General features: G+C 46.0%; 1 protein-coding gene and 1 long non-coding RNA gene across 4 annotated transcripts in view; one reads left to right on the plus strand and one right to left on the minus strand.

Moving 5' to 3' along the window:
* The first annotated feature begins 364 nt into the window (after positions 1-364).
* Positions 365-23,043, plus strand: part of LOC141279757 (uncharacterized) — a 29,973-nt gene continuing 7,294 nt past the window's right edge. Inside the window, exons 1-8 of one of the 3 annotated variants that reach the window (XM_073811033.1) lie at positions 368-3,406; positions 6,701-6,810; positions 6,991-7,066; positions 7,469-7,598; positions 8,178-8,354; positions 11,244-11,357; positions 12,258-12,944; positions 13,468-14,655. In XM_073811033.1, coding sequence (XP_073667134.1) covers positions 3,326-3,406; positions 6,701-6,810; positions 6,991-7,066; positions 7,469-7,598; positions 8,178-8,354; positions 11,244-11,357; positions 12,258-12,289 — 720 coding nt within the window. In that variant the 5' untranslated portion in view covers positions 368-3,325 and the 3' untranslated portion in view covers positions 12,290-12,944; positions 13,468-14,655. Of the gene's footprint in view, positions 3,407-6,700; positions 6,811-6,990; positions 7,067-7,468; positions 7,599-8,177; positions 8,355-11,243; positions 11,358-12,257; positions 12,945-13,467; positions 14,656-23,043 lie in introns of all 3 variants that reach the window. The other 2 variants (XM_073811034.1, XM_073811035.1) reach the window with 2 other exon arrangements.
* Positions 14,601-23,043, minus strand: part of LOC109552003 (uncharacterized) — a 74,565-nt gene continuing 66,122 nt past the window's right edge. Inside the window, exon 8 of the long non-coding RNA XR_002178697.3 lies at positions 14,601-15,390. This is a non-coding gene — a long non-coding RNA (uncharacterized lncRNA). The remainder of the gene's footprint in view (positions 15,391-23,043) is intronic.

The raw sequence follows: 23,043 nt of genomic DNA on the forward strand, positions 1-23,043 counted from the left end.
TGCTGGGACCCCCCTCTGGGGGCGAGGGACTCACTCCCTAATCTCTCTCCACCTGCAGTAACATCTTTATTTCGAGACTTCAGGCTCTTTGGTCTGTGGATTGAGACTATTTCGCCTATATCGTATGCAGCAAAGGGGGACCTTACACAAGTGGCAAAGGTAGGATGGGTGTGCTAGCCCCTTAACTACCTGCTAGTGTTTCTGCACTTGTGACTCCATCTTCAAACGACTGAAAACCTCCGTCCCTCCTTCAGGACTTAGAATAGAGCCCAGCAGGAGATACAGAGTCTGATCTCAAGGGAATGAATGGCTTCTTGCAGAGCTGGGCTCAGCCTGCAGCCCTGCTCTTGGAGTGACTGTGAGTATTACCATGTCGTCTGTGTTCCCTGCCTTGATCGTGAGTCCATAAATGTCATTGGCGTTAACATGACGAATCTCCAATTTCCCGTCAGCGGCCTGTCCCCGACCCCAGGGTCCGCTGCTCTGTTCCCTGCTAACTCCCTACCACATCCACCCTGTGTGCCCTTCCCCTTTCTGGGCCCTCACTCTCCTCCTTGAGCCTCTAATTCATTCTGGTGGAGCTGGTCAGGGGTGGCCTCACATCGACCATGGAACCCCTGCTCTTGCCCACGCCCATGCCCAGCTTCTTCGTCTGGCTTGCTTTTCTGGGTGTCATCATGGAGATGGTCTATCACGGGATCCAGTGCTGTTTTTCCAGTCCAGCCTCACCTTCAGGGACCAACCCTCAGGTCATCAGAGGGCCGAGTGGGATGTACCACACTCTGTATAATTTGGGGCAAGGGGAGATGGGGTGCTTGGCTGGGCTTCTCTTCCATGTTCTTGAACTTGACAATTCGGCCAAGGGCTGGTCCCCTCTGAGTGCACGGCACTCTGAGTGCATGGCACTCTAGGGGTCAATGTGGCCTAATGCCACACTGCTGGGACCCCACCCGAACACAGAGCCTCGGTCAGCAGGCTCTCAGGCTAGATAGGACAGGAGGGTCATCTTGTCCAGTGCGCCTCATGTTTGGCTCACGTCAGAGTAGCCTAGGGAGTTTAATCCGCCCCCCCCTGCAATTTTATTTTGAATAATTTCAAGCTTTCAGAAAAGTTGAAAGTGCAATGAATGCCCTCCCTCAATATTGTGTCTCATTGGTGTTCTTTTCTTGAACCATTTAAAAGTAAATCATTGTCTAAAAAAAAGTAAGTTGTAGACACAGCACTTCACTTTTTTTGTTGTTGTTTTATTTTTTTTAAATTGAAGTATAGTTGATTTACAATGTTGTATTTCTGCTGTACGGCACAGTGATTCAGTTACACATATATATACATTCTTTTTTTATATTTTCCATTATGGTTTTTTTAAAATTAATTAATTTATTTTTGACTGCCTTGGGTCTTCGTTGCTGCACACGGGCTTTCTCTAGTTGCGGCGAGTGGGGGCTACTCTTTGTTGTGGTGCACAGGCTTCTCATTGCGGTGGCTTCTCTTGTTGCAGAGCATGGGCTCTAGGTGCGTGGGCTTCAGTAGTTGTAGCACATGGGCTCAGTAGTTGTGGCTCGCAGGCTCTAGAGCGCAGGCTCGGTAGTTGTGGCACACGGGCTTAGTTGCTCCGCGGCATGTGGGATCTTCCCGGACTAGGGCTCGAACCCGTGTCCCCTGCATTGGCAGGCGGATTCTTAAGCACTGCGCCACCAGGGAAGCCCTCCATTATGGTTTATCATAGGATATTGAATATACTTCTCTGTGCTATACAGTAGACCTTGTTGTTTATCCATTCTATATATAATAGCTTACGTCTGCTAACCCCAACCTCCCACTACATCCCTCCCCCAACCCCCTCCCCCTTGGCAACCACAAGTCTATTCTCCATGTCCGTGATTCTGTTTCTGTTTCATAGGTTCATTTGTGTCATATTTTAGCTTCCACGTATAAGTGATATCATATGGTATTTTTCTCTGACTTAACTTAGTATGATAATCTCTGGTTGCATCCATGTTACTGCAAATGGCATTATTTTGTTCTTTTTTATGGCTGAGTAATATTCCATTCTATGTACCACATCTTCTTTATCCATTCATCTGTTGATGGGCATTTAGGTTGCTTCCATATCTTGGCTATTGTGAATAGTGTTGCATTGAACATTGGGGTGCATGTATCTTTTCAAATTAGAGTTTTCTCTGGATATATGCCCAGGAGTGGGATTACTGGATCATATGGTAGCTGTAATTTTAGTTTTTAAAGGAGCCTTCATACTCTTCTCCATAGTGGAGAATTAATTCTTAAATAGAATAGGTCCCCAATGAATCATCCGTCCTGCTTGCCAAGTACTCTTTGGGCCACATGTAGGAGGCCTGAGGGCCAGCCCAGGAGGTGGCCTTGAGGAGGCCTCTTGCCTCTCGTGGCACCTTCCTTGTCCTAGTCAGAGACCAGAGACACCTCCACCCACTCTTGGGTGCTCTGTCCCCCAGTTTTGCATCCAAAATGCTCCCAAGTTTCTCACCCTCCACTGTCCCCATCCTAGTCCAAGCCCCATCATCTCTCCCTACACAGACCACCTGACCTGTTTCCCCTCATCTATTCTTATGCCCCACAGATCTTTCCCTCAGAGCAAGAGGTGGGATCTTTCTAAAGTACAAACCCAGCTGGCAACCGTGCCCCTCCCCGCAAATAATAGAAAGCATGTACAGCAAGGTACCTCTTTGTGTGCCCCTGGGTCACGTCCACACTCTGCTCCTGGCTCCCCCTCACTCCCATGCCAGCCACGTGGGCCATCTTTCCCTTCTGGACCAGGCTGCGACCCTTCCCTCTCTCTGCCTGGCAACACCCACCTCAGTCAACAAAAATGCCATGTCTTCATCAGAGGTCTTCCCTGATGCCGTCCCCTGGATATTCGTACTCGTTGTACTTTGTCCCCCACACCCTCACTGTTTTGTAATTCTAAAGAGCCCTGGTTTGTGGATTTTGAGGTTAATGTCTGTCTCCCCAGGATGGCATGGGCCTCCTCTGTTTGTGCTCATTTTTTTAACTCCAGAATCTGGGAGATGTTCAGCACATGTTTGCTAAAGGAAGAATGGACAGATGCCTCGGTTTCCCCAGCTGGTCCCGTGTGTAGGCTGACATCACTTAGCAGGAGTGAGTGAGTGAGGAAAGGGACTCCTTTGGCTCCGGGGCCTCCTCACGCCTGGGGAGTCCCGCTGCCGTCAGGCCCGCTGGCCAGGCTGTGGCCCCACTGCTCCGTTTTTATTTATCCTGCAGACGTCAGAGTCTCTACAGGAGGAGGAGGGTGGTCACGCAGCAGCTGGGGCTGACGGGAAGCAGACACATGGGGCCAGGTGGTCCTCAGCCGCGGCACAGGAGCAGAGAAATCAGCACGGGGGGCTCTGCAGCTGGGGCCTGGCAGCAGGTGGGTGGCGAGGGCTGGGCCGGCTGCCCATAATCAAGGAGCTGACAGTGCGCGTAAAGAGCCCACTTAGTGGAAGTGGAGGACTGGGGCTGGGAAGTCCAGAGCTTCAGCACCCCGACCCAGCCGTGCCCCTGGCCTCTGGTCTTCCTCACGCCTCCTGTACTCCAGCCCCTCACTGCCTCCTAGTCTCCCTGCTCTGGGCTTCTAGAACCCCCAGGCCCCCAGCCCCTGTGACGCCCTCCGCCCTCCCAGCCTCCCTGTCCCTCAGCTCCCCAGTCGCCACCTCTGGCCTGTCCTGCCAGCGGCCTGGGCCCTGCTGGCCAGCCCCCTTCTCTCACCTCCTTCCACTTCCTGTGGTGCCCTGGTAACAGCCCCAAGTCTGTGTGGACTGATTTCCCGACACTCCTGTCCTCCCTGCCCCACACCCCCAGGGAGGGGCTCTCTTGGGGATCCAGTTTCCCCAAGAGGTCAGGTGGGGGGAGGGTGTGGCTGACGGAGGGCCTGGTCCCCCGCCACCCTGAGCTGTGGAGCTGAGCTAGGGAGAGGGTGGTGTGGGGAGAGGGAAGGGCATGCGGGGCACTGCGGGGCAGGGGATGGGGTCCCAGAAAGGCCACACTACCTTCCCAGCTTCCTTGGTCTTGCCTGGCGCCATCTGCCCTTCCCAGCTCTTCCTCAGTCTCCACTGTCCCCCCCCGGTCCTTCCAGCTTCTCATGGTCCCTCTCATTTGGTGACTGAGGAGCTGGGGCCAAGGCCATTCTGCGTGTCAGGAAGGACGGGCTGCAGGGAGCTTTCTGCTGCATTGTGTGTGTAACTAGTGTCCCGGGGGGTGGGTGGCTATCGGGGGTGCCCCTGGGTGGAGGAAGGGACCTGTGAGGGGTGTGTCAGTAAACAGAGAGCAGTTCAGGAAATCAGTGAATGTTACTGTGGAAGGGGCTTAGAGATTGCCCCTAACCATTTACAGATGAAAACACAGGGCTCTGGAAGAGGGAAATTGGATTGGCATGAACAAGTCACATGGGGGCTGGTAATCATGCTCATCATTATCATGCTGGATATTTATTAAGTGCTACTGTGTACTAGGGATTATTGTAAAGTCTTTATGTGTCTTAGTTGACACAATCCTCACACTACCTTAGGAGGTAAGTATTGTCATGCCCATTTTACAGATGAGAAAAGGGAGACTAGAACAGTGAGGTCAGTTTCTCCACATGGTGCAGCAAGCCCATGCAGAGCGGTGGAATGTTGTCACACTGCACAGGGAGTTTTGCTCCTTCAAATGGTGACATATATATATATGTCACTTATATATATATATATAAAGTCTGTCTTTAGAGCTCCTTAAAAACAATAGCAGACATTTCACCAAGGAGGATATAGGAATGGCTAATAAGCACATGAAAAGATGCTCAACATCATTTGTCATCATTAGTCATCAGGGAAATGCAGATTAAAATTATAGGATACACCCACCCAATTGGCTAAAATTAAAGGAAAGAAAAAGACTGACAATTCCAAATGTTGGCATGGATACGGAGCAACTGGAACTCTCATTGCTGGTAGGAATGGATGATGAACAACCACTTTGGAAAACATCTGACAACTTCTTATAGAGTTAAACATACACTAATCAGATGAAACTGATTAGTTGTCCCCTGAAACTAAATTTCTAGGCATTTACCCAAGAGATAAAAACATATGATCACACAAACACAAGTACACAATGTTGATAGCGGCAGCTTTATTCCTGATGGCAAAAAACTGTAAACAACCCAAATGTCCAGTCCATCAACTGTTGAATGCAAAACCAGCCATGGTACCTCCATTTAATGGAGTACCTCTCAGCAATGAAAAGGAACAAACAGACACAGGCAGCAACACGGATGAGGCTCAAATGCATTATGCTAAGTGACAGCAGCCAGACACAAAGGCTATGTGCAGTATGATTCCATTCAAATGAATGCTCCAGAAAAAAGCACTACAGGAACAGAAAACACCTCAGTGGTTTCCAGGGCCTGGGGCTGGGAAAGGGGTTGAATGCGAAGGAGCATGAGGACGTGATGGAAATATTTGATATCTTGATTTTGGTGGTGGTTATTACTGCTTATACATTTGTCAAAACTCACCACACTGCGCAGTTAAAAAGAGTGAATTTTGGGACTTCCCTCGTGGTCCAGTGGCTAAGATCCCAAGCTCCCAATGTAAGGGGGCCAGATTTGATCCCTGGTCAGGGAACTAGATCCCACATGCTGCAACTAAGACCCAGCGCAGCAAAAATAAATAAACATTAAAAAAAGAAAGAAGGGCTAAGATCTTAAAAATAAAAAGGATGAATTTGTTATGTGTAAATTATACCCCACGGAATGTGATCTAAGTATAGAAACAGTGGGCTGGAGAGGATAGAAAGTACGATGGTCATTGTTGCCTCATTGCGAAAGTGACATCCGAGGAAAGAGGGGCGCCATGCACTCTCTGGGAGAAGACTGTGACAGAGAGGGAACAGCCACTGCTGAAGCCCTCAGGTGAGGCGTGCATGGCCTGGGCAGGAGCCAGCAAGGAGCTGGTGTGGCTGAAGTGGAGTAAGAGCCAGGGTTGTAGACGGGCTCAGACAGGCCCTGGGGAGCGGGGTGCATTGCGGGGCTGCAGAGGGCTCAGGCTGTTCTCTGAGTGTGATGGGGGCCACTCGGGGGTTCTGTGCAACTCACCTTTTAATAGGCGCCACTGGCTGCTGTGTTGAGAATGGTCTGGGCCAAGGACCAACCAGGAGGACTTTGTAAGAATCCAGGCAAGAGGCGTTGGTGGCTCAGACCAGCATGGCGACGGTGGTGTTGAGGAGTGGTCTGACTTGGGATATATTCTGAAGGCAGAGCCGGCAGGATTTCCTGCTGGATTGGATGTGGGGTGTGTGAGAGAGAGGAGGTAGGGATGATGCCAGGGTTTTTGGCCTGAGCAGCTGGAGCTCCAGCTGAAAACCCCATGGGGGCTGCTGACCGGTGTTACCTGTCCCCTGGGGCCTGTGGCTGAAGTCAAGACAGACACAGGGGAGGGCTCGGCCCTGCTCCTGGCTCTGGGGGTCAGGGGATGGGCTGCCTGTACTGGTTATTCCATTACCCTTTATTTATTGGCCTTATTGGCTTTTGTCATTTCCTCGTTGTCTCCTGTCTGGAGAGAAGACTATAAATGTGATGGATTGATACAGGATACAGGAGGCCCAATTACCTCTGTCGAGCCGGCCTCTTCTCTTGGTCAAGCCCTCCCCGTTCTCCGTCTTTGCAGCATCTCCCATTGCCTTGCAGGCAGAAGCAGCCTGGTCCCTGGCTGTCCAGGAAGAGGGAGTGCAGCCCAAGAGGATGAGTGGCAGACAGACGGTCCCCAGGAGACACGGCTCCAAGAGCAAATACAGGAGGCAAGTTCAGCCCCACAGAGGCCGGGCCGGAGGACAGCGGGGTGGGAGGGCAGGACGTACCACCGCCGGTCAGCCCACATCCGGGGAGGGGGCTCTGCTTCGACTTGCACGCCTTTCTGGAATCCGAGCTGGCACCTCCCTCCACGAACGCTGGGGCGATGGGGCTTTTCTCTCCGGCAGCAGGTGCCTGGCAGCTGCCCGTGGATGCCAGCCCCGTGAACTGGCCTGGGAGGAAGTGCCTGTCGGAGTGGTGATTGTACGTGCTGGGCTTGGGCTTGGCCCTGGCCCGTCCCCATCCCCTGCCCTTCAGGCTGACTTGGGACGCCCACAGGAGAGTGGCACCTTGCGTGGGGGCCCCCCGGGTCCCTCTGGGATCCCCCCAGGATCCCCTGAGACAGAGCTTGGCAGCTGCCGGCCTTTGAGTGTCATTTCTGAACCAAATCCCTCGGCCCCCACCTCAGGCCTGTCTGCCTGCCTCTGTCCCTGGGAATGTCCTGAGGCCCCTGGTCCAGGGTGGTTGGAACAGGAAGCCTGAGGTTCCTTCTTAGGATTTCAGGCATCTCCCTATGGTCACGCCCTGCTCGCTCTCCAACACGGATCCTGGTTGCTGTGCCTTGAGTGTGCATGTGTGTGAATCCGCACCTGCCTCTCCATGTAGGCGAGGATCTCATGTAGGTGGCGTCCTTCCAGAAGAACAGAATGGAAGGTGGGGCTGTGGATGAGAATAGGAGCCAGGGACCTAAGAGGACAGAAGGGCAGGAAGGACTCAAATGGAGGAGAGGATCCAGGTGAACCCAGTGGACGGTGAACAGCTGGGTTGAGGGGGTATCTCTTGTGCCAGCATTCCAGGGCTGCTCTCTGTGCCAGGCACGGGGCGGGGGCCAGAGAGTGTGGTGCGAGCGGGCCGGCCTGGCCTTCCCCAGCCCTCAGGCAGCGCACAGGACGGTGAGCTGGAGGGGTGTGCAGGAGACACAGTCCTGCGGCTTCCCCAGCCCATCCGCGGTGGCCTTTGGCACCTCCTAGCTCTCGGCCGCTGCCCACTCTGTCTCCGCCTGTAGGAGTGAGCGCCTGTGCTGTCTCCCTGCCCCTCCCAGCCGCCCGGCACTGAGTCTCGTGGCCGTCAAGGCTGAGGCGGAAGAGTGGCTGGCACGGGGCAGGGAGCAGCCTGGCCCCAGGGTGAGAGCTGACGTCTGTCCGGGAGCATCTCTCTCCTTGCCAAGGGCTGAGATCCTGGGCTGCATGCCTGCCTTCTGATACAGGAGCCGGCATCCGTCCCTCATGGAACCTGGACCCCAGCCTCACCCCAGTGGCCGGGTGACAGCTGTGGCGGTGTGGTGACCGCAAGGCCCACTCTTGCCTCCCTCCAGATGCGCCTGACACCTCCCAGGCCACTTCAGGCAGCTACAGAGACCCACACAAGGGGCCCCACGCCCAGAATCCAAGTTTTGGCTTCAAGAACAGTGAGGAGCTCCTGCACTGGCCCATTCCAAGCGGTAGTGACCTGGAGCATGTCAGAGGGGAGGCCTGGCCCTTTACTGCTTATGGTGAGTGACCCAGCCTCCTCCACCCTCCACGGGCTCCACAAAGGGTTACTGAGCCACTGCCGCGTGCCAGCCGCTGAGCGAGGGACCGGCCGCGGTGCTGAGTAAAGCGCACTTAAACCCTGTCCTCATGGTTTTGTTTTGCTTTTAATTCTTACTTTACGTGGGAGCAGTGTATAGTTGATTAACAATGTTCTGTTAGTTTCAGGTATACAGCAAAGTGATTTGGTTATACATACACCTGTACCTATTCTTTTTCAAATTATTTTTCCTTTAAGGTTATTACAGAGTATTGAGCAGAATTCCTGTGTTATACAGTAGGTCCTGGTTGATTATCTGTTTTATATACATTAGGGTGTATATGGTAATCCCAGCCTCCTCGTTTATCCCTTTCTCCACCTTTCCCCTTTGGTAACCATAAGTTTATTTTCGAAGTCTGTTTGTTTTGTAAATTAGTTCATTTATATCATTTTTTAAAGATTCCACATACAAGTGATATCATGTGATATTTGTCTTTGTCTGACTTACTTCATTTAGTATGATTATCTCTAGGTCCATCCATGTTGCTGCAAATGGCATTATTTCATTCTTTTTTATGGCTCAGTAATATTCTATTGTCTCTGTGTACCACATCTTCTTTATCCATTCATTGGTAGATGGTCATTTAGGTTGCTTCCATGTCTTAGCTATTGTAAATAGCTACAGTGAGCATTGGGGTGCATGTATCTTTTTTTTCTTTTTTTTTGGGGGGGGGGGCATGCCAGGCGGCATGCGGGATCCTAGTTCCCTGACCAGGGATCAAACCCACGCTGCCTGCTGTGGAAGCGCAGAGTCTCACCCACTGGACTGCCAGGGAAGTCCCTGTATCTTTTCAAATTATGGTTTTCTCTGGATATATGCCTAGGAGTGGAATTGCTGGATCATACGGCAACTCTATTTTCAGCTTTTGAGGAACCTCCATACTGTTCTCCATTGGCTGAACAAATTTACATTCCCGCCAACAGCGTAGGAGGGTTCCCTTTTCTCCACATCCTCTCTAGCATTTATTGCTTGTAGACTTTTTGATGATGGCCACTCCGATGCAAGGTGATACCTCGTTGTAGCTTCGACTTGCATTTGTATAATAATTAGGGATGTCGATCATCTTGTCATGTGCTTTTTTTTTAAAGAGTGTGAGTGAAAGTTACCTCTTGAAATTGGCTTCGTGACAGTCTTCTTTTTGGATTACCTCCCCCAGGACATTTCTGGAGGGCAGGTGTCATTTACAGTCCCACAGGCCTTGTTAATATAAAGTGCCCATGAGAAACAGTTTTAAAGTTGTTGTTACGGGAAACGGCCCCAAGGCGGCAGCATTTCTTCATGCCTAGCTTAGATGCTCAGGCAACCAAAGCCTTGGAAAGTCAAAAGTTGTGTTTGGGGATTGTAAATTACAGTGGAATGTGCCAGAAGAAATACCCAAGGGGGTTGTGTCTCATTACTTCCTCCCCCTTACCTTTCAACCTCCGGGTAAAATCCCAACCCCGGCAAAACTGCTTTGCTGAGTGTGCTGTCGTCTGGAGGCAGGGCGACTCTAAGCAAGGAGGCTGGAGGTGGGAAGCCCACCACCAGAACACGTGGAGACCAGGTGACTTTTCAAAGCTCTTACAGCCCTGAGGGTCCACCATTCTTTGGTTGCACTAGGCTTTGTTTAGCTGTAGGAGGACCCGCCTCGATCTAGAAATTGTGATCCCATGCAGAGGGGACCAGACACTACAGGTCCAAGGGGGGCTAATTTGCTGGTACATCCTCCCCAGCTCCCTCAGCCCCAGGACAGTCCAGCCATGAGAGCAAAGCTGGCTCAGGCTCCACTGATGTGACACCAGCCCAGGTCACCGAGGCCAGAGAGGAATATAGTAGGCATTTCTTTTTTCTTTTTTTTAATTTAATTTTTACTTTATATTGGACTACAGTTGATTTACAATGTTGTGATTGTTTTAGGTATTCAACAACTTGATTCAGTTATACATAGACGTATATCTATTCTTTTTTGGATTATTTTCCCATATAGGTTATTACAGAGTTGAGTAGAGTTCCCTGTGCTATACTGTAGGTCCTTGTTATTTTATATATATTGGGGTGTATATGCTAATCCCAACCTCCTCATTTATCCCTTTCCCCACCTTTCCCTTGTAACCATAAGTTTGTTTTCTAAGTCTGTGAGCCTGTTTCTGTTTTGTAACTAAGTTCATTTGTATCGACTTCTGGATTCCACCTCTAGGTGACATCATGTGATGTTTGTCTTTCCCTGTGTGACTTACTTCAGTTAGTGTGATCATCTCTAGGTCCATCCGTGTTGCTGCAAATGGCATTATTTCATTCTTTTTAATGGCTGAGTAATGTTCCATTGTCTATATGTACCACATCTTATTCATTCATCTGTCCACGGACAGTTTGGTTGCTAGTGTTTTGGCTATTGTAAAGAGTGCTGCAGTGAACATTGTGGTGCGTGGGTCTTTTTGAATTATGGTTTTCTCCGGATATTCGCCCAGCACTGGGATTGCTGGATCATCCGGTAGCTCTATTTTTAGTTTTTAAAGAAACTTCCATACTGTACTCCATAGTGGCTGTTACCAGTTTCCACTCCCACCAGCAGCTTAGGAGGGTTCCCTTTTCTCCACACCCTCTCCAACTGCTGTTGTTTGTAGACTTTTTGATGATGGCCATTCTGACTGGTGAAAGGTGATACCTCTTTGTAGCTTTGATTTCCATTGCTCTAATAATTAGTGATGTTGAGAATCTTTTTTTTTTTTTAAACAGTATGTTCCTGGGTTGTAAATTAGAGTGGAATGTGCCAGAACAAACACCCGAAGGGTTGTGTCTCATTACTTCATCCCCTTACCCTTTCACCCCTAGGGCAAATCCCAACCCTGGAAAACCACTTTGCTGAAGGTGCTATTGTCCAGAGGTGGGGCAACCCTAAGGAAGAAGGATGGAGGTGGGAACCTTCCCAGCAGATGTGGAGACCAGGTGACTTTTCAAAGCTCTTCCGGCCCTGAGAGTCCACCACCCTTTGGGTGCACTGGGCTTGTTTTAGCCGTAGGAGGGCCCGCCTGGATCTAGAGATTGTGGTCCTGTGCAGAGGGCACCAGGCACTACAGGTCCAAGGGGGGCTTCATTTGCTGGCAGATCCTCCCCAGCTCCCTCAGCCCCATGACAGTCCAGCCTTGGGACCCAAGCCTGCTCAGGCTCCAGGAATGTGACACTAGCCCAGGTCACTGAGGCCTGAGGGGAACATTGTAGGCATTTCTTTTTTTTTTTTTAATTTAACTTTTGTTTTCTATTGGAGTACAGTTGATTTACAATGTTGTGTTTTTTTAGGTGTTTGGCAACTTGATTCAGTTATACATAGACATATATCTGTTCTTTTTCAGATTCCTTTCCCATATAGGTTATTAAAGAGTGTTGAGTAGAGTTCCCTGTGCTATACAGAAGGTCCTTGTTGATTATCATCTATTTTATATATATTGGGGTATATATGCTAGTCCCAACCTCATTTATCCCTTCTGCCACCTTTCCCCTTTGGTAACCATAAATTTGCTTTGAGTCTGTTTCTGTTTTGTAAATTAGATCGCTTGTATCAATTTGTAGATTCCACATCCAGTGATATATTACATATGTCTTTGTCTGACTTACTTCAGTTAGTATTGAAACCGTGTATAAGCCCCTGTGTCCTTGTCTTTTGTGATAAAATGCTGACTCAAGAGTTAATGATTGGGAAATGTGAAGGTAGAGAAACAAAGAATAGCTGTTGGGCTGAGGAACCGGTAACAATTTAGACTATAATTCTGCCACATAGCAGAATCATGAAACCCACAGTTCCCTGAAAGATATAAAGGCCTGACACACATTCCTGAGTTGTTTTTACAGAAAGCAGATCCTCTCCAGATGAAAACTGCTGACCACAAAAACATAGACCCTAGACTGGTTGAAACCAGAAGGTTGATAAAGCTTGAAACTTCGCCTTGATGCCAACCAATCCGAGAATCGTCTGCGAGCTAATCACCCCCTCCACGGTGGGTCACACAGTCTTGAGGGCATTAGCCCGCTGTGGCCCCGTTTGCCTGGCAAAGCAGTAAAAGCTATTCTTTTCTGCTTCACCCAAAACTCTGTCTCTGCATTTCTATTTGGCACCGGTGAACAGAGGCCGAGTTTTGGCAATAGAATTCTGGGGGCTCATCCAGGATCGACCTGTATGCAGGTGGCCTTGAGGCGCCCCTGTGTTTGGTCGGATGCTCTGAGGTTTCTCTCCACACCAGCCTCCTTCGAGAGAGCAGAGGGTTGGAGGACTCCTCTGGAGGCCGGATCGCCAGGGATCCCCTGCCATAGGGCTGTGCCCTGATCATACCCGGCCTGCCATCTCGGTAGCTGGAGCTCCGAGGCGGGGATGGAAGACAGGAGAGGAGCTGTCCTAGGAGCTGCCAAGGCCACCTTTGCCTTGAGGACGTCCCCCTCTCCTTCTGCCCACACGGGTCCGGACTTCCTGCTCTGAGAAGATATTTTGGGGAAGGAGCAAGGTAGAGTTTGGGACGTCGCAGCACCTCTGCCAGCACTTCGGTAAGCCCCCCGGCGTGCACTCCAAGGACCCTCAACCTTGTCCGTTTGGGGAACCTTCTGTTGCCGTTTGGGAATTTTTTATTTTATTTATCTTTCTGGGGGGTGGATTTTTTAGATCCAGTTTGTAAGGAGCAGCTTAGACTAAGGCCATGGGCTTAGTGGGACTTGGCAACCAATTTGAGCCTTGGGCTGTTTGGTTTTTTGTTTGTTTGTGGCTTCTGTTTGCCAGACAAGGATTTGGTTTGCCTTTGGTTTTGCCGGCAAGTGTTTAGTTTGACTCAACGTGGGAAGTGCTGCTTTTTTGATTCCATCTGACAGCCCACTAGGGAAAATTTTGGCAGCCTGGTCAACCTATAATTGTAACCCTATAAATAGGGAAAAAATAATTTAACACCATGTGGTCACAATATTCTTTAGACTCCAGAGAAAACTGGTTGAGATGAAACTCTTTTGAAATTCCAAAACTCGTCCATTTTGCATGTGCAGTTAGAGAAAGCTGGCTTGATAAAATACTTTTTTTCAGAACACTGACCTTGAGAGAACAAAACTATTCTTTCTTTTAGGAGAAAACTTGAAGTTAACTCATAATGTCCTTGAAGTACAAACACAGCCCACTGTGCCTGGGACTTCAGTCTTAGGTTAATTAGTAGAGCCTCAAGCCAAGGGGGAGAAGGAAAGGAGGGAAGAAAAAGAAGTCTTTTAAAATCAAATGTGTAAATTTGTTCTTTTATTCATAAACTGATAAGTTTAATTACAGTGCCTGATTCATGAAATATAAAAAGATGAAACAATGAGATCTCCGTCTGTATGTATGTCTCAGTATGTGTCTCTGACTTTGGATAATATTGCTGAGGTTAATTTGTAAATGAGCTCTATTTAATTGGCTTAAAGAAAAGTAAGTGCTTACAAATGAGATCTAAATTTACCTAGTTTTGTCTTCTTGCAAGAAGGAAACTAAAGATGTTTGCATTTATTAGACACGTCTTGTGCCACTTTGAGAAAAGAAATTGTGCTTTGGGAAAATGCATGTTTTTTGAGATTATAGAATATGTTCCTAAGTCTGCTAATCAGAGAATGCCAATATGACAGACAATTCAGTTGCTTTCTTCTTGGTTCTCACTAGAGATTAAGGGTTGTTTTTTTTTTAATTATTTTTTTTTTTTTTGGCTGCTTTGGGTCTTCGTTGCTGCATGCAGGCTTTCTCTGGTTGCGGCGAGCGGGGGCTACTCCTCGTTGTGGTGCGCGGGCTTCTCATTGCAGTGGCTTCTCTTGTTGCAGAGCACAGGCTCTGGGTGCCCAGGCTTCAGTGGTTGTGGCTCGCAGCCTCTAGAGCACAGGCTCAGTAGTTGTGGTGCACAGGTTTAGTTGTTCTGCAGCATGTGGGATCTTCCCGGACCAGGGCTCAAACCTGTGTCCCCTGCATTGGCAGGTGGATTCTTAACCACTGTGCCACCAGGAAAGTGCAAGGGTTTTTTTAAGGGTTAAAAATTATAATATGTAATTAAGGCTAATAAAATGATAAGGGAAACATTTCAGTGTGTAAAGCAAGTAGGAGATGTATTGCCAGTGAGAGAAGGTATAGAGATTGCAGATATTTTTGTTGAGGAAAAAAATGATGATAATAATTTTGTCCTACAGTTGGTTGTTTCTGGATGGAAAAAAAGAACAAATTAATATGAATCCAGAAAGTGATTAAAGGGTTGTGAAAAAGGTACTTTGAGAAAAGAATTTTCTATGTTGTTAACATTGATCCCCTCATTGTCAGATTTCTGCTGTCCTGCCCTTATAGCATAGAAATGGTCTACTTCTAAGTCAAGAAATTTAAAAATGAATAAACAATAGCTGTAAATTTTTAAAAATCAGGGCTATGGGAAATCCAAGATGCCCTCTTGGCTTTTCCCGGCTCCCTGACAAACCTCATTTTCTATTAGATGGGTTAAAGATTTCTCTGGCTGCAGGGAATGGCTCACAATGAAAAGGAAAAGGTTAGAAAATGTGTTTCCCACTTGGAGTATAGTGTCTACCATCTCCAGTGATCAAGACACTCACTTTACTGGATAAATCATACAAGACTTAATGTCACAAATTTCTTGAAATTATCACTCTATCATCCTCAATCATCAAGCAAGGTCAACAAAACTAGTGGAAAAACTGGACTCAAACAGAACGAAATAAATTACAGGGGATTAAATGAACTGCTAAATATGATTATAGTTTTTATGAATTGTCTGACATACTGCTGGCTTCTAATCTTTGGCCCTTTTCTTCAAGCTACTTATGATTTACAACAATTTGGTAATTTAATTTACACCTGTAGGTAAAATTATTTTTTTCTCTCTGCCTGGTTCCTCCAGAAATTGGAGACTCCTGGGTTCTGAGCAGCCTTATCAGGTGAATGGAAAACACTGTCTCTTGGCATGTGCAGGAATCTAGATACTCTTGAGACCTGGAAAAGAGACAAATTTACCCAATCTATAGATATCACAGGCAGAATCTGTAGGCAAGCCTGGCCTTGAGAGACCTTTTAAAAGTTTGCTCTGAAACGGCTTCCGGGAAGATGGCGGAAGAGTAAGACACGGAGATCACCTTCCTCCCCACAGATACACCAGAAATACATCTACACGTGGAACAACTCCTACAGAACACCTACTGAACGCTGGCAGAAGACCTCTGACCTCCCAAAAGGCAAGAAACTCCCCATGTACCTGGGTAGGGCAAAAGAAAAAAGAATAAACAGAGACAAAAGAATAGGGACAGGACCTGCACCGGTGGGAGGGAGCTGTGAAGGAGGAAAGGTTTCCACACACTAGGAAGCCCCTTCGCGGGCGGAGACTGCGGGTGGTGGAGGAGAGCACAGCAACGGGTGCAGAGGGCAAAGCAGAGAGATTCCCGCACAGAGGATCGGTGCCGACCGGCACTCACCAGCCCGAGAGGCTTGTCTGCTCACCCGCCGGGGCGGGGCTGGAAGTTGAGGCTTGGGCTTCCGTAGGAGCACAGGGAGAGGACTGGGGTTAGCAGCGTGAACACAGCCTGCAGGTGCTTAGTGCACCATGGCTAGCCGGGAGGGAGCCCGGGGAAAAGTCTGGACCTGTTTTCTGGATCTGCCTTAGAGGCAAGAGACTTATTCTTCCCTCTTTGCTTCCTGGTGCTCGAGGAGAGGGGATTAAGAGTGCTACTTAAAGGAGCTCCAGAGACGGGCGCGAGCTGCAGCTAAAAGCACGGACCCCAGAGACAGGCATGAGACGCTAAGGCTGCTGCTGCCGCCACCAAGAAGCCTGTGTGTGAGCACAGGTCACTATCCACACCTCCCTTCCAGGGAGGCTGTGCAGCCCGCCACTGCCAGGGTCCCGGGATCCAGGGACAACTTCCCCTGGAGAACGCACGGCACGCCTCAGGCTGGTGCAATGTCACACTGGGCTCTGCTGCCACAGGCTCGCCCTGCATCCGTACCCCCTCCCTTCCCCCGGCCTGAGTGAGCCAGAGCCCCCGAATCAGCAGCTCCTTTAACCCCGTCCTGTCTGAGCAAAGCACAGACGCCCTCCGGTGACCTACACGCAAGATGGGGCCAAATCCAAAGCTGAGCCCCAGGAGCAGTGAGAACAAAGAAGAGAAAGGGAAATCTCTCCCAGCAGCCTCAGAAGCAGCAGATTAAAGCTCCACAATCAACTTGATGTACCCTGCATCTGTGGAATACATGAATAGACAACGAATCATCCCAAATTGAGGAGGTGAACTTTGACAGCAAGATTTATGATTTTTTTCCCCTTTTCCTCATTTTGTGAGTGTGTATGTGTATGCTTCTGTGTGAGATTTTCTCTGTATAGCTTTGCTTCCACCATTTGTCTTACGGTTCTATCCGGTTTTTTTTTTTCGTTTTTTTTTAAAATTTTTTTCATAATAATTATTTTTTATTTTAATAACTATTTTATTTTGTTTTACTTTATCTTCTTTTTTTCCTTCCTTCCCTCCTTCCTTCCTTTCTTTCTACTTTTTCTCCCTTTTATTCTGAGCCATGTGGATGAAAGGCTCTTGGTGCTGCAGGAGTCAGTGCTGTGCCTCTGAGGTGGGAGAGACAACTTCAGGACACTGGTCCACAAGAGACCTCCCAGCTCCACATAATATCAAATGGTGAAAATCTCCCAGAGAGCTCCATCTCAACACCAGCACCCAGCTTCACTCAATGACCAGCAAGCTACAGTGCTGGACATCCTATGCCAAACAACTAGCAAGACAGGAACACAACCTCACCCATTAGCAGAGAGGCTGCCCAAAATCATAATAAGTCTACAGACACCCCAAAACACACCACCAGACGTGGACCTGCCCACCAGAAAGACAAGATCCAGCCTCATCCACCAGAACACAGGCACTACTCCCCTCCACCAGGAAGCCTACACAGCCCACTGAACCAACCTTAGCCACTGGGGACAGACACCAAAAACAATGGGAACTACGAACCTTCAGCCTGCAAAAAGGAGACCCCAAACACAGTAAGATAAGCAAAATGAAAAGACAGAAAAACACACAGCAGATGAAGGAGCAAGATAAAAACCCACCAGACCTAACAAATGAAGAGGAAATAGGCAGTCTACCTGAAAAAGAATTCAGAATAATGATAGTAAATATGATCCAAAATCTTGGAAATAGAATAGACAAAATGCAAGAATCAGTTAACAAGGACCTAGAAGAACTAAAGATGAAACGAGCAACAATGAACAACACAATAAATGAAATGAAAAATACTCTAGATGGGATCAATAGCAGAATAACTGAGGCAGAAGAACGGATAAGTGACCTGGAAGATAAAATAGTGGAAATAACTACTGCAGAGCAGAATAAAGAAAAAGAATGAAAAGAACTGAGGACAGTCTCAGAGACCTCTGGGACAACATTAAACGCACCAACATTTGAATTATAGGGGTTCCAGAAGAAGAAGAGAAAGAAAGGGATTGAGAAAATATTTGAAGAGATTATAGTTGCAAACTTCCCTAATATGGGAAAGGAAATAGTTAATCAAGTCCGGGAAGCACAGAGAGTCCCATACAGGATAAATCCAAGGAGAAATACGCCAAGACACATATTAATCAAACTGTCAAAAATTAAATACAAAGAAAACATATTAAAAGCAGCAAGGGAAAAACAACAAATAACACACAAGGGAATCCCCATAAGGTTAACAGCTGATCTTTCAGCAGAAACTCTGCAAGCCAGAAGGGAGTGGCAGGACATATTGAAAGTGTTGAAGGAGAAAAACCTGCAACCAAGATTACTCTACCCAGCAAGGATCTCATTCAGATTTGATGGAGAAATTAAAACCTTTACAGACAAGCAAAAGCTGAGAGAGTTCAGCACCACCAAACCAGCTCTACAACAACTGCTAAAGGAACTTCTCTAGGCAAGAAACACAAAAGAAGGAAAAGACCTACAATAACAAACCCAAAACAATTAAGAAAATCGGAATGGGAACACACATATCGATAATTACCTTAAATGTAAATGGACTAAATGCTCCCACCAAAAGACACAGATTGGCTGAATGGATACAAAAACAAGACCCATATATTTGCTGTCTACAAGAGACCCACTTCAGACCTAGAGACACATACAGACTGAAAGTAAGGGGATGGAAAAAGATATTCCATGCAAATGGACACCAGAAGAAAGCTGGAGTAGCAATTCTCATGTCAGACAAAATAGACTTTAAAACAAAGACTATTAGAAAACACAAAGAAGGACACTACATAATGATCAAGGGATCGATCCAAGAAGAAGATATAACAATTGTAAATATTTATGCACCCAACATAGGAGCACCTCAATACATAAGGCAAATACTGACAGCCATAAAAGGGGAAATCGACAGTAACACATTCATAGTAGGGGACTTTAACACCCCACTTTCACCAATGGACAGATCATCCAAAATGAAAATAAATAAGGAAACACAAGCTTTAAATGATACATTAAACGAGATGGAGTTAATTGACATTTATAGGACATTCCATCCAAAAACAACAGAATACACATTTTTCTCAAGTGCTCACAGAACATTCTCCAGGATAGATCCTATCTTGGGTCAGAAATCAAGCCTTGGTAAATTTAAGAAAATTGAAATTGTATCAAATATCTTTTCCGACCACAATGCTATGAGACTAGATAGCAATTACAGGAAAAGATCTGTAAAAAATACAAACACATGGAGGCTAAACAATACACTACTTAATAACGAAGTGATCACTGAAGAAATCAAAGAAGAAATCAAAAAATACCTAGAAACAAATGACAATGGAGACACGACGACTCAAAATCTATGGGATGCAGCAAAAGCAGTTCTAAGAGAGAAGTTTATAGCAATACAATCCTACCTTAAGAAACAGGAAACATCTCGAATAAACAACCTAACCTTGCACCTAAAGCAATTAGAGAAAGAAGAACAAAAAAACCCCAAAGTTAGCAGAAGGAAAGAAATCATAAAGATCAGATCAGAAATACATGGCAAAGAAATGAAGGAAACAATAGCAAAGATCAATAAAACTAAAAGCTGGTTCTTTGAAAGGATAAACAAAATTGATAAACCATTAGCCAGACTCATCAAGAAAAAAAGGGAGAAGACTCAAATCAATAGAATTAGAAATGAAACAGGAGAAGTAACAACTGACACTGCAGAAATACAAAAGATCATGAGAGATTACTACAGGCAACTCTATGCCAATAAAATGGACAACCTGGAAGCAATGGACAAATTCTTAGAAAGGCACAACCTGCCAAGACTGAATCAGGAAGAAATAGAAAATATGAACAGACCAATCACAAGCACTGAAATTGAAACTGTGATTTAAAAATCTTCCAACAAGCAAAAGCCCAGGACCAGATGGCTTCACAGGCGAATTCTATCAAACATTTAGAGAAGAGCTATCACCTATCCTTCTCAAACTCTTCCAAAATATAGCAGAGGGAGGAACACTCCCCAACTCATTCTATGAGGGCACCATCACCCTGATACCAAAACCAGACAAGGATGTCACAAAGAAAGAAAACTACAGGCCAATATCACTGATGAACATAGATGCAAAAATCCACAACAAAATACTAGCAAACAGAATCCAACAGCACATTAAACGGATCATACACCATGATCAAGTGGGGTTTATTCGAGGAATGCAAGGATTCTTCAATATACGCAAATCAATCAACGTGATACACCATATTAACAAATTGAAGGAGAAAAACCATATGATCATCTCAATAGAAGCAGAGAAAGCTTTTGACAAAATTCAACACCCATTTATGATAAAAACCCTGCAGAAAGTAGGCATAGAGGGAACTTTCCTCAACATAATAAAGGCCATATATGACAAACCCACAGCCAACATCGTCCTCAATGGTGAAAAACTGAAAGCATTTCCAGTAAGATCAGGAACAAGACAAGGTTGCCCACTCTCACCACTCTTATTCAACATAGTTTTGGACGTTTTAGCCATAGCAATCAGAGAAGAAAAGGAAATAAAAGGAATCCAAATCGGAAAAGAAGAAGTAAAGCTGTCACTGTTTGCAGATGACATGATAATATACATAGAGAATCCTAAAGATGCTACCAGAAAACTACTAGAGCTAATCAGTGAATCTGATAAAGTAGCAGGATACAAAATTAATGCACAGAAATCTCTGGCATTCCTATACACTAAGGATGAAAAATCTGAAAGTGAAATCAAGAAAACACTCCCATTTACCATTGCAACAAAAAGAATAAAATATCTAGGAATAAACCTACCTAAGGAGACAAAAGACCTGTATGCAGATAATTATAAGACACTGATGAAAGAAATTAAAGATGATACAAATAGATGGAGAGATATACCATGTTCTTGGATTGGAAGAATCAACATTGTGAAAATGACTCTACTACCCAAAGCAATCTACAGATTCAATGCAATCCCTATCAAACTACCACTGGCATTTTTCACAGAACTAGGACAAAAAATTTCACAATTTGTATGGAAACACAAAAGACCCCGAATAGCCAAAGCAATCTTGAGAATGAAAAACGGAGCTGGAGGAATCAGGCTTCCTGACTTCAGACTATACTACAAAGCTACAGTAATCAAGACAGTCTGGTACTGGCACAAAAACAGAAAGATAGATCAATGGAACAGGATAGAAAGCCCAGAGATAGACCCACGCACATATGGTCACCTTATCTTTGACAAAAGAGGCAGGAATGTACAGTGGAGAAAGGACAGCCTATTCAATAAGTGGTGCTGGAAAAACTGGACAGCTACATGTAAAAGTATGAGATTAGATCACTCCCTAACACCATACAGAAAAATAAACTCAAAATGGATTAAAGACCTAAATGTAAGGACAGAAACTATCAAACTCTTAGAGGAAAACATAGGCAGGACACTCTATGACATAAATCACAGCAAGGTCCTTTTTGACCCACCTCCTAGAGAAATGGAAATAAAAACAAAAGTAAACAAATGGGACCTAATGAAACTTAAAAGCTTTTGCGCAGCAAAGGAAACCATAAACAAGACCAAAAGACAACCCTCAGAATGGGAGAAAATATTTGCAAATGAAGCAACTGACAAAGGATTAATCTCCAAAATTTATAAGCAGCTCATGCAGCTTAATAACAAAAAAACAAACAACCCAATCCAAAAATGGGCAGAAGACCTAAATAGACATTTATCCAAAGAAGATATACAGAGTGCCAACAAACACATGAAAGAATGCTCAACATCACTAATCTTTAGAGAAATGCAAATCAAAACTACAGTGAGATATCTCACACCAGTCAGAATGGCCATCATCAAAAAATCTATAAACAATAAATGCTGTAGAGGGTGTGGAGAAAAGGGAACACTCTTGCACTGCTGGTGGGAATGTGAATTGGTACAGCCACTATGGAGAACAGTATGGAGGTTCCTTAAAAAACTACAAATAGAACTACCATATGACCCAGCAATCCTACTACTGGACATATACCCTGAGAAAACCATAATTCAAAAAGAGTCATGTACCAAAATGTTCATTGCAGCTCTATTTACAGTAGCCTGGAGATGGAAACAACCTAAGTGTCCATCAATGGATGAATGGATAAAGAAGATGTGGCACATATATACAATGGAATATTACTCAGCCATAAAAAGAAACGAAATTGAGCTATTTGTAATGAGGTGGATAGACCTAGAGTCTGTCATACAGAGTGAAGTCAGAAAGAGAGAGACAAATACCGTATGCTAACACATATATATGGAATTTAAGAAAAAAATGTCATGAAAAACCTAGGGGTGAAACAGGAATAAAGACACAGACTTACTAGAGAATGGACTCGAGGCTATGGGGAGGGAGAAGGGTAAACGGTGACAAAGCGAGAGAGAGGCATGGACATATATACACTACTAAACCTAAGGTAGATAGCTAGTGGGAAGCAGCCACATAGCACAGGGAGATCAGCTCGGTGCTTTGTGACCGCCTGGAGGGGTGGGATAGGGAGGGTGGGAGGGAGGGAGACGCAAGCGGGAAGAGATATGGGAACATATGTATATATATAACTGATTCATTTTGTTGTGAAGCTGAAACTAACATACCATTGTAAAGCAATTATAAAAAAAAAAAAGAAAAACATTTCAAAAAAAATTAAATGCAAAGAAAACATATTAAATGCAGCAAGGGAAAAACAACAAATAACACACAAGGGGATCCCCATAAGGTTAACAACTGATCTTTCAGCAGAAACTCTGCAAGCCAGAAGGGACTGGCAGGACATATTTAAAGTGATGAAGGAGAGAAACCTGCAACCAAGATTACTCTATCCAGCAAGGATCTCATTCAGATTTGATGGAGAAATTAAAACCTTTACAGACAAGCCAAAGCTGAGAGAGTTCAGCACCACCAAACCAGCTTTACAACAAATGCTAAAGGAACTTCTCTAGGAAAGAAACACAAGAAAAGGAAAAGGCCTACATTAACGAACCCAAAACAATTAAGAAAATGGGAATAGGAACATACATATTGATAATTACCTTAAATGTAAATGGACTAAATGGTCCCACCAAAAGACACAGATTGGCTGAATGGATACAAAAACAAGACC

The sequence above is a fragment of the Tursiops truncatus genome, chromosome 10 (genome assembly GCF_011762595.2).
Source record: "Tursiops truncatus isolate mTurTru1 chromosome 10, mTurTru1.mat.Y, whole genome shotgun sequence".
Lineage (NCBI taxonomy): Eukaryota > Metazoa > Chordata > Mammalia > Artiodactyla > Delphinidae > Tursiops > Tursiops truncatus.